We start from the raw sequence: 15,825 nt of genomic DNA on the forward strand, positions 1-15,825 counted from the left end.
ACATGCAAAATTCAACAAGGGTTTTATGAAAATAAACTGGTTAGTTAGAGGATTATACTTCTGAAACTATTTATAGCAAAATGGGACTAAAATAGACCATTCTGGTGGAAGGTGAATTGTTTTTGAAATTCAAACTTCCACAATCGATAACCATTGCAACAAAGTGAATGCAGTAGTTAGTTTCACTCCTAGCTTCTATGGTTAAAAATTTCAAAGGATCAATTTCTTGGCACTATGAGAGTACTACAGACATGAAAAGAAAAGGGACTCCTTCAATGAAGGTTAAGTTTTCTTCATGTTAATCATCTCTGTCTCAACCAGTCAAGATAATTATATAAAATATATGAGCAAACTGTTTGCATTTCAAAAGGATTAATGCAATAAATAATGAGGAGCCACTGAAGCCTTTTAGAAATAAAGTTTATTTCCAACCAGGATTAGTAGCCCAGCTTAAACTCCCAGAAGGAAAAGGACAGAATATTGTTGCAAAATTGCACTGAAATAACAGTGCACTTTAGGAACTGAGTATTTGAACTAGTTAATTGTGGCTTTGCTTCTCGTGTCAAAAGTTCCAACTTTTTTAAAAATTGTAAACCTGTTTGATTCTTCCTCTTCACATACTATTCCAGTTGAATGGAAAACTTTGTAAATATTAACAGGTTACTGAAAGGGGGACTTTAGTACCACAGTAGTTATTTTATATTGAAGCCCCACTGATAGTATGTATCTCGAATGCATTGCAGCCTCCTCATCCTAGAGGTCGTTCAGATAGCTGGAACATACCAGTAAGTTACAAGTATGTACTACTATAATGTTACTATTATTTTAAAATTTGTATTATAAAGAAATGGTAAAGGGCAGTGCAAAGATGTTGTAAGACATTTACTTGTCTTATTAGCACTCATTTACCTTTGCACAGTGCTTAATTGTTCTGATATCACAAAGAAGACAGTTCCTGGGTGCTTAGAGACAGTGTGCGCACATTTGCAGCCATTTAAGTTCCAGACTGCTCTGAGCCTATAATCACTCAACACTTGCTGCACATGTGTGATGATCTATATTTGAACCAATCAATAAGTAACAGCATAGACATATGCTAATTATCTGGCCAAACAAAAAGATGCAATTCCTTTAAATTGTCTGAAAGTCTCTTATCAATTTGAAGTAACTTTAATTCAACTACTCTACAGCTTGTGTTATAGCCAATATTTCCTTATTTGGAAATCTGAATTGTATCAGGGCTTCAAGAAGTATTTACTCCATGAACTTAAACAACACATTATATTTTTATTTTTTTAATATGTCCTCCTCTGCCACCATTATTAATAGATACATAGTCAATAGTCATGCTTTTATCATGAAGTGTCACCTTCCCCCAATGAGTGTAGATGGAATAGGAAAATTTATCTGCTGTTGCTCAACTATGGTGCCAGCCTTGTACAGCTTTTAGCGTATTTGGTTTTCCAGCCGACAAGTAACAGGCACAAAACAAACAAACAAAAAACCCTTGACTTTGGTATCAAGGAATACTTAGACCCCATGATTTATAATAGTGTGTCATCATGGTGTAGTGGTTTGAGGACCAGGGTCTGAATCCAGCCATGGAAACCCACTGGGCGAGTCACTCACTTAGCCTCAGAGGGCAAACCCCCTCTGAACAATTTCTGCTAAAAAAAACTCCATGATAGGTTCACCTTCAGGCCACCGTAAGTCAGAAATGACTTGAAGGCACACAACAACACAATGCTGCTATAAAGTAAGTGCACCTGTACAACTGTATAAAAAGGTAACAGGCATGTATTGCAAAGTGACAGACCTAATTCACATATAACACTAAATTATAAGATAGCATGTCCTGGCCTCTGCCAGCCTAGCAATGTTTTAGGCCTTTGGCCTCCTTGCAAACCCTGTTATAGGGTTGCCATAAGTCAGAAACAACTTGAAAGCAAACCACACCCCACCACAACTCCTTGGATGCTAGAAGGAATAGGAGGAATACACCACAATTTGATTTCACTTTCCTCAAATCCTGCTTTGCAGTTTCAAATAAACCATCTGAATAAAACTAGACTCTTATCAATTACAAAACAGACAACTAGGTAATGACTCTGGTTAATGTAACAACACTGTTTCTTCAAATCCAGATTTCTGATATCTACATGATGACAATCTAGAAATAACTATTTTGCCTTGTGGCACTGTGACATCAAGAGAGGAGTGTTCAAGTCTTCAGAGTTTTTTTTAATGCTAGCACATGTAAGTGTGCATAACAATACAAGTCTTCCACAATTTGGGTCTCTAATTGTTTTGTCTTACAGTTCCCAACATCCTATTGTCAATGGTGGCCAGAGCTGATGGCAGCTGTAGGCCAAAACATCTAGAGTTGCCCAGGTTGGGGAAGGCCATGGTTTACTGGCCCCTGTGAACTGGCCCAGTAATATTCTCTATAGGAAATAAGGTTACAGCAGCTATTGAATTATTTCATTCTAAATAATATAGCTTACAAACAATTAGGAGTTTTGTACAATTTCTTTATGTGTATTTCTCTTGTTAAGCTAACAAGTAAATTCCTTGCCAACCATACCTGGTCTAGAAGGCAGCTGATATTCTGGGTTACAGACTGAAGGAAACATTTTTGGCAGCTTGCCTTAGCAAGTTTTCACCACAAATTTGGACCCTCTTATCTTCTGAAAGCTGTGAGTGTACAATTGTCAAATCACATAAATAAGCAGACTAATGATACAATGAATCATCATCCATGAAAGACTAAATATGATACAAAAGGCTTCCTTGAAGCATTTGTAGGCTATATATTCTTCATTTTAGCCATAAGTTCTTCTAGACTTTCCTCTGATTCAGCAACAGTTTCTCCATCTACAAGGTTTTCTTCCTGTTAAAGACAGAAGAGAAAATTAACATTATTCCCTGTCTGTGTGTCCAAAATAAAGAACTCCAACAAACTAAGCTTCTGAGTACCAAGTACAAGTAAGATACATAGACCTTGAGCAGAACTTATTTGCTCTTCTTGAGACTCTTTCATGTTATGAAAAGCAGCAAGGTGAAATTTATGGGGCCCAAAATACTGCTGAACTGAATTTCCAGCAGCCCACATTACTGGCTGTGCTGACTAGGATTGATGGAAATTGCAGTCCAATAATGTCTGCAGGGTCAGCAGTTCCAAAACCTGAGGCAAAGTGAAGTTCAGAAAAGTATATATGAACCAATGCTTTTTAGTGTCAGCTGCAATTGGAAAAAAGTGGTACAGTACCGTTTATTCCTGACAAGCAAATACAGGTTATAGTCATCAAATTAACCCCCCACCCCCAAAAAAAACCTTTTAAAAATTTACAATCAGTTAACTCTATAACATATAAAGCAATATATTTACACTAGAATTACAGAAATGTTCCATACTAAAACATATCACAAATGTCCATAATCCATTCAAATTGCTGTAGTATATTCTGTCTACTGCAGATTCCTATGCAGGCCTTTATCCTCAACCTCTAATCTAAATTTAGCTGCTTTCACAGCAAAACTAGCAGTGTTGAACATAACAGACTTAGCTGTGTTAGTTAACAAATAAGTGATTTTCTCCAGGTCATTTTGGTTAGCTACAACTTCTAAACATCTCTTCAGAAACTTATCTCTTGGGGTTTTATTTATCCTACAATGTAGTATATAGTGTATGGCGTTTTCACTATGCCCACTTCCATAAATGCAAATATGCTGCTCCTTAGGGATCTTTTTATATTTCCCTTCAATGTAAGTGGAGGAAAAAAGTGGTAGAAAATTTCCCCAGAGACACAGAAATGGCCAATTTTTATACCTCAGCATGTCTGTGCTTGTGATGCTGCAATTGTTGCAGCAGCAGTAATAGGCATACTAATAAGATACACAAGAAGAAAACAAGCACGGCTGGAAAATTGCAGCTTTCACAACTTATTCTGACATAATTGTAAGGGCAAAGCCAGTCCAAGTTGAAAATAGCCAGATAAGGTTTTATTTTTAAAGAGCAGAACATTGAGAAATTCTGATGACCTTGTCTGGTATTGTATATGCCAACGTGATTCCTTCTGGAAGATCAGGAACTGGACCAGAAGCAGCTTTCAACTCCTCTTCAGAAACCTCTGAAACCAATTCTATACCTGAATGTCCAGCAAAACAAACAAATGAGGAATATGGTTATTACGGTTGTTTTTGGTTTTTCTGTCTATTCCAAACCTGTTCCTCTTTCAAGAAGTCCAATAGCAGCAATAGCAGCTTCATTTATATACCACTTCATACAGTCTCTAAGCGGTTTACAACTGTAAGCTAATTGCCCCCAACATGCTGGGTACTCATTTTAGTGACCTCTGAAGGATGCAAGCCCGAGTCAAGCTTGAGACCTGGCTAGTATCAAACTCTCAACCTTATGGTTTTGAGTGAGTGGCTGAAGAACAAGCATTTAACCACTACACTACCAGGGCTCCTAATGACAGAAAGTAATTTTTGAAGCCCCTCTTATGTGTCACTCTTCATCCAGGATTTCCTAACAGTGGTATGCCAATGTTCTATGCAACAGTCGCACTGAATATAGCATTCAGTTACCATTTCACCTGCGTAACCCTTCAGTCTCTCCATTCAGTCACACTCCTGTACCTTAGAGGTAGCATGTGGTGGGGTCAAATTATTTGTTCCCCTCCATCACTGGTATTGTGTGTATCAATATATTCTGCCTGGCAGACTTCAAAGACTCACTTGAAAAGAGTTACTTTCCTTCACCCATACCCAGTGACGGACACGGCGGGATTCTGCTCAGGTTTCTCCTCCCTGGCAAAGTCTATCTCAGTCCCTCATTGGCTTTAGTAATCCTGTTTTGTTTGTTTGTTTGTTTGTTTTTAATGTAGTGCTCACCCCAATCATTTTCCTCATGTACTATTTCCTCTTCCTGTTCAAAGACCTTTTCTTTAGGGTTTTCTGCTGCTTTTTTCTGGAAATATAAAGGCATTATGAATGACAATAGCAGCAAAGTAAAACAATTACTTTCAAATGTTTCAATCAGAGTATCTAAGCAGGGAAAGCATTTATGTAAAGGTTCATCCAACACTTTCTAGCTGACAATGAACAAGTCACCCACCCCTTTAATGAACTTAAGAACTCTGAAGTCTGTCTGCCCAAAATAAAGAACTCCAACAAACTAAGCTTCTTTTACTTATTAATCATACCTTGTATTCTTCCTGTTGCTTTCTGCAGTTTTTGTCACCACACTGTGGGTTGGGCTTCATGGTCATGGTTGGAAAGAAATCTTGCATTGCATTGTAGCCAAGATAAAAGCTCACAGTGCCAAAGTTTAATAAATATCTAGGGAAAATGTGAGAAGGATACAGGAAGGGTTATGTCAAAATAAAGATCATGGTTCGCAATATGCTCATGATGGCCAAGTAAGCTTTAAAAAAAAATCTTAGGTTCAGTCACTTACTTGAGGATATTTTGCACAAGGAGACCAGCGACTACTCCCATAGTAGTGGGTAGACTGGCTGCACATACACCCTCCCGTTTTAATGTTTTCTCATCTATGTTTGCTGCAACAACAAGTGGCGGTGCACACTGCCCAAAAGGGGGAAAAGAGAAAATACATTTTAGAAACAAGGAATATGTTTCTTGAAAAAGACAAAAGCAATCAAAGGACTCCCACCCCCATTCTCCTAGGGCAACCCAAAAAATAAGAGGCGAGCAGAGCAACACATACTGCAAAACAAGCTGATTCACCAGGTATGAGCAGTTGGATGTGGCCGGAGACAGCATTTTCACTTACTCCCGATTCCATCCATATTTGCCCAAGTTCATTGCAGGCCTTCAAAAAACCAAAATGACAACACAATCAATTTATACACACAAAAGCTGCTACAGAATGTAAGAGCATAAGAAGAGCCTGGATCAGAACAAAGGATTATCTGGTCCATCACTGTGTCACCAAGACCAGCTGCAAGCATCGTAAATGGAGAGTAGCTCCCTCCTGCAATTGTTCTCCAGCAACTAAAATTTACAGGTAAGCTCCCTCTGATCTTGGAAGCTGTACATAGTTTATATCATGGATAGTAGCCACTGATAACAATATCCTCCATGAATTTATCTAGGCCAGCAGTTGCTACTACAACTGATGCACAAAAATTTCTTTTGTTTGTCTCAAGTATTCCACCATTTCAGTTTGCTGAGAGACTCTAGGTTCCAATTTTATGAGGGAGCAACCCCTTTTTTTTATCCACTTTCTTCACAGCATGCACTATTTTGGAAAATGCTGGAAGTTACATCCCCCTTCTCAAAAACAAATCTCTGTCTAAGTGCTGCGATCTTTCCTAACTGGAAAAAGCTCCCTGATCATTTTATTTGCCCCTTTCTACACATTTTCCAGTTCTCCAATATCTGCTATACTGAAAGATTTAGTATAATGATAATCCACGATGTCTGAGTTTGTGCCAGGTGTCACACATGCCTTCATCTTACTTATCAAAAGTGATATATCAAAGTCACTCTTTCGTGTCAATGTCACAGGAGTCCTTTGTAGTCACTGAATGTAGGTCTGTTTTTAATATAAGTATTCATAAAATTAAGCAAATATTTTCAACTCAATATCCCAAGTGCAACAGCTGTAAGGCCTGTCCTGCACTAATTTTCAAAGAGGGTATGAAGTTGTAGGCGCTCAGACCCCCACACCTTTGAAACAAACTGAGGCTGTGTAGCACTGATGCATTAGGCCCGGCCTATGTGCAATTCACATCTTCTTGCCCCAAATGTACTCTTCATATTTAGATGGTAGTAGGTCACCAAGTAGAAAACATTAACACACAATTGTGATGCTATACTTACTGTGTTAATTGCCATACGAGCTTCAAAGTTATCCACACAGCTCAATACAAGATCAACTGGTTTCCCTTCTTCTAATCCACCATTACTAAAAATAAAAACAAAACCCAGACTTTTAAAGGCAACTTGCAAGCAAGACTTTGAAACTTCTTAGTCCTCCCTTCTCCCAGCTTCATGATCAAATCTGAATGAAGTTGAAAACCAGGAGTTTATTGTTTAGTCTTTCTTTCACCAAACAGTGACTGGAGATAAGAGAATATTTAAAAGCATTTAGACTCCCCACCTTAAAAAAAACACCCTTTCTTTAAATGTTTTAACAACTAGTTATAAGCTTCTCTGTAGTGACATATAAACCTGAGATGTACTTTTCTATGCTTGTAACTTGCTGCCTCAGGGCTTTCTCCTGAATATAAATGCATAAAAACAACTCCGCTTTTCATGCTTGGTGGAAAAATGTTTAAAAGTTTAACCATCGTACCTGCCCTTTCCTATTTTGCTTTGGCATCACCTACTTTGGTTTTGGCCTTGCCTTAGCCCCACCCACTGACTGAATACAGCCAAGACTCTTCCCAAATTGAAATCTGGCCTATGGGCTGAAAAAGATTCCCCATCACTAGTTCAAAAAACAAAACAATTGCTAAGTTCTGCTAACAATTAAATGAATTTTACCTGATCCTATCCATAAAATGTTGAAAGTTTTCCACTGTAGTGATGTTGTAGTTATGTACTTCAAACTGGACATCAGGATTGATGTTCCTAAAGAACAAAATAAATGTTGTGTTACCTAAAGACTTAATATGAAAAGTTCTAACAGGATTTCCTATACATTTCTTTTGCAAGTAATAGGCTACAATCCTTCTTGAAAGAAAGTCCTATAGAATTCAACAGAACTAACTTCCTAATGACAATACAGCGTATTGGGCTGACCAATTTCTTTATAAAGTGAGGGGGTGGGAAGGAGAATAAACAACAACAAGAGCTGACCAACTTCTGAGATTTACAAAACGTACAACAAAACGAATCAGAAGATCTGTAAGTCACACCCCACACTCCAAAAGCCCATTTCTCCCATCACATACCTCAGAGTGTGCTCTGCTGCTTGAACTTTACTCAGTCCAGCCTGATGGGGTTGGAAAAAGAGCCGGTTCATATTCGCCAGCTCCACCTTATCATAATCAAACAGGAGCAGCTAAAAGAAAGATTACAAACAATACATGGAAGGATTCTTATTTAGAATAAATAGGGCAAAACTCCTTAGCCTTGCCAATATTTATTCAAACTTATCCAAGTGATTTTGACTTCTTCCTTTCAGTCACATTGAGCTGTCTCTGTCTGGGATGGGGGATAGATTAGTTACACATGATGGAGTCAGCCAAAGTATCATTTCCATCTAGGGCCCAAAACGCATGGGCCAAATAAGGTGGCTTCCAACCACTTTGGTGGTGTGGTGTTCAAACTACACAGGCCCCCAAAGTGGCTGGAACCTGCTCTGGGTCCATGTTCCAGTACTTTGGAATGAATAAAATCCAACTCCTGGCAGCACCAGTTTCTGACTGCGGTGGCACAATCACCATGGTCCTGGCCTCATCGCAGCCCCCTTCCAATCTTTCTGGGCCATTTCTTCCAGGCCTAGGTCTCCTGTCTTCTTTAGATTGAATGCAAGTGGGTAAGCAACAATGCTTCCTGACAGATGGCTCCTACTGCCTACAATCAAAAGGCACTGTGAAGAAAAAATCATCTAGACCTGCCACAGACTTCCATGAAGGAGTCAGTGCCAATTTAGAGTAAAAATTTTATCTGGAAGTGCCCAATTCTCAGAGGAGTTTAATACTATGCTGCATGGCGTGTTTTTATGGCTCCTTAGCTTTTTCTATTTTTAATCAATTGTTTTAAATTGCTTTTAATTTTATGGAAAAAAATTAATGATGGAGAAATGCTAATGATCCTCTTCTGTATGTTTTAATCTGTTGTATGTTTTAATTTTCTAAGGTGCCTCAAATCCTGGTTGCAGGAAAAAAGGTGGGATTAAAATGAAGCAAAGATGTTGCCACCATAGGCTGCTACAGCAGGGCACATATACAGTTATAATAATAATAATAATATGTTTTATTTATAGACCGCTATTCCGCGATGATCATAGCGGTGTACAGTAAAATCGTAATACAATACAAAATACAGTTAAAGGAGGGAGAAGTCTCGTCCTTCAGGCAGTCCAAGATGTTGCTGGGTCTGCCTGATCTCTCCCTCTGAGGCCGAGATGACAGTTGAGGAGGGAGGGGCCTCTTCCTTCAGGCAGTCCGTGATGTTGACACTTCACATTTGTGGGTTTCGGATTCGTGGTTTTGACTATTCGCAACTTTGTAGCTGCTGCTTAACAAGGTCGATCTCTTCGCCCCCTCCTCCTTACCCTTCTTTCCAGACAAGTGTAAACCAACACTGCACATTCCCCTCCCTATTTCCAAAGTCCTTCCTTCTGAATCTGATGTTTGGAGCCACCCCTAGGGAGGATCCAACATCTCTCCCCTTCTCCTCCTCTCGCTCTCCCTCAGCCAGACAAAAGCAACACTGTACCTTTCCTTTGTGGTAATGGCTGTAAACATCAGATTCAAAGTGGAAAGACTCTGGATATGAGGAGAATGCAAAGTTTGTTAAAATAGGGAAGATAGAGCATTGTTTTTTTCTGGCTGGGGGGAAGGAGGACGGAGAAGAGAGAAGGTGGATCCTCTGCAGTGGTGGCTGCTAACATTAGGTTGAAAGTGGAAGCACTTTAGAAATATGGGAGAGGCTATGCATTGCAAGGTTGCAAAGAGAGTTACGGGTGGTGCTCTTGATGGGAGAGAACTGTTTATCTTTCATGTTCGAGGCGGTGGCTAACATATTCATGTGGGGTAGGAAAGCAGTATGCAAAACTCATGTGCAAGCTAATGGTGTCAAGATGGTCCCAAGACATTTACACTGAGCACATTTCAGGCCGCTGCCAGTTATTTTTGAGAGGGAACCATAAGCTTGGAAATAATTTATTTTTTCTTTTGTGGTATGCAACTGTTTGGACATATTAATGATCACCTATTTGTGACCTAAAAATAAAATATATTTTGTCTTCTTAGTATGCTCTATTCCTTTTACAATATGAATTACTGATTTAATCTATACTAGGAATAAAATCTGCTTTCTATTTACTATTTATATATTATCATATTATTTCCATTTGCAATGGCATTCTATGGATCTAATATGTATTATTTTTGTTCCTGTGTTAATTGTATACACAATATTTGCTAATAAAAATAATTTAACAGTAGCTGTAAATAAAAATCTTTCTAGCCAATTAAAATTTTTATGAAATAATCAATACACTAGCAATATTCCTTTAAGACAGATCATAAATAAATTCCAAAATGAGAACTACACACATTTCAATAGCAACATTTTTTAAAAAGCTGTGCAGTTGTCATTCATCTCAATTTTCCTTTCATTAAAAAAACATTCTATGGGTCACATGTTATGAGAAAGATGAGCTCCCATTTGTTTCCTACATGTCTCTGCAGCAGATAAAGAAAGGCAGGGTGGGATACTGTCCAAAACTTGGGCTTAGATATAGGAAATAGCTGTGCCTTATTTTTAACTGGTTGTAAGGCACTTTGAATCCTATACAAGACAGTCAAGACATCAATTAAATACCTGCTAACATACATACACACATGGAAGTTGCAGTGAAGCAGGATTTGTATATGTGAGAACAGACAGACACATGCTCCAAAATACATGAGCTGAGATCCTCTTTGAAACTGGCAGAGCATAAAGTTCTGCTAGCATATATATGGTGTGGGTTCAGAGGGAGAAGGCTTCTTCCCCAGTGGCACAACAACTGGTTTATGCCAGGGCACACTCCCATGGCCTGAAGTGGACAGTGTGGTGCCCCAGCATTGTCCAGCTGCTGTTCTGCAACTAGGCAAGAAGGAATACTCTGTGTGCTCCTGAGCAACTGTGCAATGGCTGCTAGATAGCACTGGGGTACAACACTGTTCCCTGGCCACTAAATGCCATGAGAGTGCACTGTGGCACCACTCAGTTGCTGTTGCACAGTCAGGGAAAAGATGCTGTACATGAAGGTACTGAATGCTTGATGGTACAATGCCTGACAAATTACTCATACGGCATAATTCCCATTAGATCAGCATTAGCCACCAAGAGAATCCCATTCATAGAAGGCATACATATAGGAACTACCACCAAACACATCTGTCAAACCATTATGGGTCTCTATACTTGTGTCTGCCCTTCACAAGTTATAGTGGTCATTGCAGATACATGCAGTCGACAAATGAACATTCAACCTTCTCCAAGCACCTGTGATTTTATGCAGGATAGTGCTGTTGTTATAATGAAGAAATATATATTACCTTACCAATGCCACATCTTGTCAGCATCTCAGCAGTCACACTGCCAACTCCGCCAACACCCACTACGGCTACTGCAAAGGAGCGGATTTTCTGTGACAAAAAACCAATACCGATAAGTACTTGGTTCCCTGAAGCTACACCATGAAGGCAAATGTCTACAAGGAACATGAGCTCACCTCATAATCTTTCACAATTCCCATTCTTTTCAGTGCCATCAGACGACTAGAGGGAGAAAGAGAAACACTTTTATCAAGGAAGAACTTCTTCAAGTCAAGCACATGGCACAACTATTTTAACAGCTATTTGAAATGAACAATTCAGCACTTCATAACAGAATCCTGAGAAAATATCCCTAATTCGGTTTACCTGTTGCTCACATCTTCCACAGAGCTTGGAATTCTCCCAAAGTGGTGACCTTAAACAAGTGTAGGTTCATTGATATGATAACATTCTGGGCCATCATCTAATAACTTTCAATGTAGCATAAAAGACTAAGCAGAAGAACTGAAACCCTTCAAACATCCTGAATGGCTACAGATTTTGTAAATGCCAATAATTGCTGTGCTGTATCCATGAGAAACCATTACATTATTGCCAAATTCATATTTAATCATTTCAAGAGTTGAATGGGCCAGGTTTTGACTTGTTGCTAATGGACTTCTTTGCAGCCACTACTTTCTCATGGTCAGTATGCAACTTCAGGCTTCACAGTCTTCTATGAGACCATATGGAACTACTATTATGAAGAAACATGAGAGCCGTGAAGAAACATGGTAGCTAAGATGGAGACATAACTATCTAGCACTGAAAGCCATAGATTGATAGTAACATAAGGGCATGTGCCGAAATTCAGCATGGCTGTTGGCATTGCCAATATGCTGTCTATAGGGAAGGATTCCTTTGCCCATGCCTTCAGTACATACTGGAATAACATTTCTAACCTCCCTTAGGAAATAGACTATGCTACCTAGAAATACTAGGAACTGCCAAACATGTACTCCCTTCTACAGAAACGCCATAAGAAGTGTGTCATGTCTCAAGACTCTGGTCCTCCAGGTGTTTTGGATTTCAGCTCCCAGAAGCCTAATCTTAGCTAATGAACTAGGATTCTGGGAGTTGAAGTCCAAAACACCTGGAAGGACAGAGTTTGGGAATCATTGTTTACAGTCTAGCACTGGACTGAACCTGAAATCTTCTGCATGTAACAGATACTTTTGTCTGCCCTGTGAACATATATCAATATCTGAATCTGTCAATCAGAGATGGGGAAGCTGTGTCCCTCTAGATATGGCTTACTATATCTAGTTTACTATAACACAACATCTGTTGCTGTTGTTGTGTGCCTTCAAGTCGTTTCTGACTTATAGGGACTAAGGCAACCCTATCATGGGGTTTACTCAGCAAGACTTGTTTGAGGAGGTTTGTCATTGTCTTCCCATGAGGCTGAGAGAGTGTGCTTTGCCTAACAGTGGGTTTCAAGGCAGAGCTAGGAATCAAATCCCGGTCTCCTCAATCCCAGACCCACACTCAAACCATATGCTCCCAAGCTGAGGGGGGTGCATCTGCACTGCAGAAATAGTGCAGTTTGACACCACTTTAGCTGCCATGGCTCCATCCTACAAGGGATGAAGGGATTTTGGACTCCAGCTCCCAGAATCCCATACTACTGGCCAACATGGCTGAGGCTTCTGGGAGCTGGAGTCCAACATCTCTTAGAGGCCCTAGTTTGGGGACCAACTGGTCCACTTCCTCAGATGCTTTTGGTCATCATCTGAGGAAGTAGGCTGAAGCCTAGGAAAGCTCCTGCTGCCAGCTTCTTTCTTTCCTCCTCATGATCCCAGAGAAGAACCAGGGAAGGCGAGGCGTCTGCCCCAAACGTCCCAGGCTCTGGGGCTCCCACTGACCTGTATGGGTTGGAGTCCGTCACTTCTGGGCTCATCTCTTGGATCCGAGCCCGGGGGCTTCGCTCGCCGCCGCCCCCAGCCCTCCTTTCCCGGGCGAGCTCTTCCTCCAGCTCCCGGACCCGGCGCTGTAGCCTCTCCACCAGCCCCTGCGAGGCAGCCATGGCCGGATCCTGGAAGGAAGGCTCAGAAGAGGGACGAAAGCTGCCTCCCTCCAGAGAGACACGTCTCACTGCCAGCGCTTCCTGGAGTTACAGGAAAAGGCGTCCCCTGCTGCCCTCAGTCGCCCAGAGCCAGCGAATAGAGTTCCGGCCACAAGTGGTTCCTATGGCTGCGTCCACACTGGGGACATAACCCGGTTTGGCACCCCGGATCCAGGCTATGGAGTTCTGGGAGTTGGGTTTGTTGTGGGCCCCAGAGTGGTTTGAGTTTTGGACTAAGGCTGGAGTTCACAGTTGGCTCCCCCACCTAAGAATAACAACCCACTCTTGGGCGAAAGTCACACTCTCTCAGCCCCAGAGGATGACAAGTGGCCCACCCCCTTGCCAAGAAACTCCTATGATAGCATGGTTTAATGGTTTGAATGTGGGTCACTGGGAGGAGACCAGAGTTCAAATTCCGGGGTGGCCATGTAAACCCACAGGGTGACCTTGGGCAAGTCACACTCTCTCAGCCTCAGGGGAAGGCCATGGCAAACCCCCTCTGAAGAAAACTTGCCAAGCAAACCCCAGTATAAGGTCGCCATAAGTCCTGGCTTGGCAATGCAAACGCTTTGGCTGACCTTGGGCAGGTCACACTCTCTCAGCCTCCTCAGGGGAAGGCCATGGCAAACCCTTTGAGGCCAAATGATAACTTGAAGACACAAAAAGTTGTTGCTGCTGTGTTCTTCCAAGTCGTTTCTGAGTCATTTATGGCTATATTAACAGGGTTTTCTTGGCAAGACTAATAAACAAGCCTTTCCAAACTGCTGTTACGCACTTTGCGTACAGTGGCTTCCCAGCGTGGAGGCGCTGTGGTCTCGAAAAGGCGGAGGAGTTACGCTCCTGGCGTAGTGGGGAGGGACCTCTGGGCTGTAACTTTAACCTTTGCTCGGGAGAGAGGCCACACTAGGGAAGGAGCAATATTACTTCTCAGGGGCAGAGAAGAAGATGGCGAGTGAGCCTGACACCACCGAAGTGAGGGAGCAGCACAGGCTGGACCAGGCAGCCTTGGAGAGATACCTGATCCAGCACCTGCCTGGCTTCCCCCAGCAGCCCCAGCAAGGGCTGACCCTCAGGCAGTACAGGTAAGAGAGGAGTCCAAGGAGGACCTTCAGGACAAAAAGGAGGACAGGACACCAGTGGCATCCCTAGGGCTGGTGGGGTAACTCATGATCTCCCCCCTCCACACACACACAATTGATGTCTTCCTCCTCTTCCCATTTCACATCATACAGAATCCTTAGTAATGCTTTTTTTGCACTAGATATAGCTGTGTTAGTCAGTAGACTCAGTATGTTAGATCTTGTAGCACCTTTGAGACTCACTGAAAGAAAGAAATAATTGGCAGCATGAGCTTTCCTAGGCTTCATCCTCCTTCCTCAGATGCATTTAGATGCAATAACAATAATACGTAGAGAGATCTTGTGGCACCTCTGAGACTCACTGAAAGAAAGAAGTTGGCAGCAGGAGCTTTCCTAGACTTCAACCTACTTCCTCAGATGCATTTAGATGCAATAATAATAATAAGTGGAGAAATCTTGTGGCTCCTTTGAAACTCACTGGAAGCAATAAATAATTGGCAGCAGGAGCTTTCCTAGACTTCAGTATGCTTCCTCAGGTGCAATGCGTCTGAGGAAGCAAACTGAAGTCTATGAAAGCTTCAAGAAGCTGGCAGCATTAGCTTTCCCTAGGCTTTAGTTGATCTCCTCAGGTGCATTGTATCCGAGGAAGTAGATTGAAGTCTACTTCTTCTGTACAATTCACCCCATGCCCTCAGGTCCTCTGTGAATAATCTATTGCAGATGGCAAATGGCAAACCCTGTCTGAAGAAATCTTGCCAAGAAAACCCCATGATCGGTCGGAATCAACTTGAAAGCACACAGCAACAACTGTATTTGTTTTAGGGTCACCATAAGTCACAAATGGCTTAAGAGACACACAACAACAATAACAACAAGAGGGAAACCAATTTGAAGTTTCCACATTAAATCATTGTGATCGTGAAACCAATATATAAAAAGTCATAGTCACTATGCTCTTTTACTGCCCAAGCTGGCTGTGGGCAATAGGGAGTGAAGTGCTAAACTGTTACCTTCAAAGGTAGATTGTTTTTAATTTGATTTTGAAGTTACACTCTCCACCTGTCATGGTTCAGAAGAGTTCAACTTCTGTTGTTCCAATTTTCTGCAGCTTCTTTTAAAATGTCCAAGTTTCTCTCTCCTCTTCCCATTCCCCTCACTTTGTACTCCACTCATAAGCGAACTATTGCAAAACCACCCACCTCTGAGTACAATATTTTTTGCCTAAGAAAACCCTATGAAATTCATGATGTTACCATAAGTCGAGAGATGACTTGAACGCACATATACAGGTAGAAAAATGGCTTGGGCTGACTTGAGCGGCACAAATAATAACTCTGCACTTCTCTTTCACCTCCTTTCATTGCTCATATTGAACTTTAATACGTGGTTGTGT

At 41.2% G+C, this 15,825-nt stretch overlaps 2 protein-coding genes across 4 annotated transcripts in view; one reads left to right on the plus strand and one right to left on the minus strand.

Annotated features, from left to right (window-relative positions):
- Positions 1-402: 402 nt before the first annotated feature.
- LOC149309661 (ubiquitin-like modifier-activating enzyme 5) lies at positions 403-14,019 on the minus strand. 3 transcript variants are annotated; one of them, XM_089532806.1, is made up of 12 exons: positions 13,932-14,019; positions 11,426-11,471; positions 11,250-11,339; positions 7,926-8,035; positions 7,516-7,602; positions 6,850-6,934; positions 5,732-5,836; positions 5,462-5,589; positions 5,208-5,343; positions 4,897-4,972; positions 4,042-4,148; positions 403-2,890 (listed from the first exon to the last, which is right to left on the minus strand). In XM_089532806.1, the coding sequence occupies exons 2-12, from the start codon at positions 11,462-11,464 to the stop codon at positions 2,807-2,809; spliced, it is 1,047 nt and encodes a 348-aa protein (XP_089388932.1). In that variant the 5' UTR covers positions 11,465-11,471; positions 13,932-14,019; the 3' UTR covers positions 403-2,806. The 3 variants fall into 3 exon arrangements, with proteins under 3 accessions (XP_089388932.1, XP_089388931.1, XP_089388933.1); XM_089532805.1 differs by lacking the exon at positions 13,932-14,019 and adding an exon at positions 13,154-13,373; XM_089532807.1 differs by lacking the exons at positions 11,426-11,471; positions 13,932-14,019 and having other exon boundaries at positions 11,255-11,341.
- Positions 13,514-15,825, plus strand: part of LOC149309662 (acyl-CoA dehydrogenase family member 11-like) — a 47,356-nt gene continuing 45,044 nt past the window's right edge. The window contains exon 1 of the mRNA XM_089532804.1: positions 13,514-14,435. Coding sequence (XP_089388930.1) covers positions 14,299-14,435 — 137 coding nt within the window. The 5' untranslated portion in view covers positions 13,514-14,298. The remainder of the gene's footprint in view (positions 14,436-15,825) is intronic.

The sequence above is a fragment of the Sceloporus occidentalis genome, unplaced genomic scaffold, assembly GCF_023333645.1.
Source record: "Sceloporus occidentalis isolate IW3139 unplaced genomic scaffold, rSceOcc1.0.p SCAF_7, whole genome shotgun sequence".
NCBI lineage: Eukaryota > Metazoa > Chordata > Lepidosauria > Squamata > Phrynosomatidae > Sceloporus > Sceloporus occidentalis.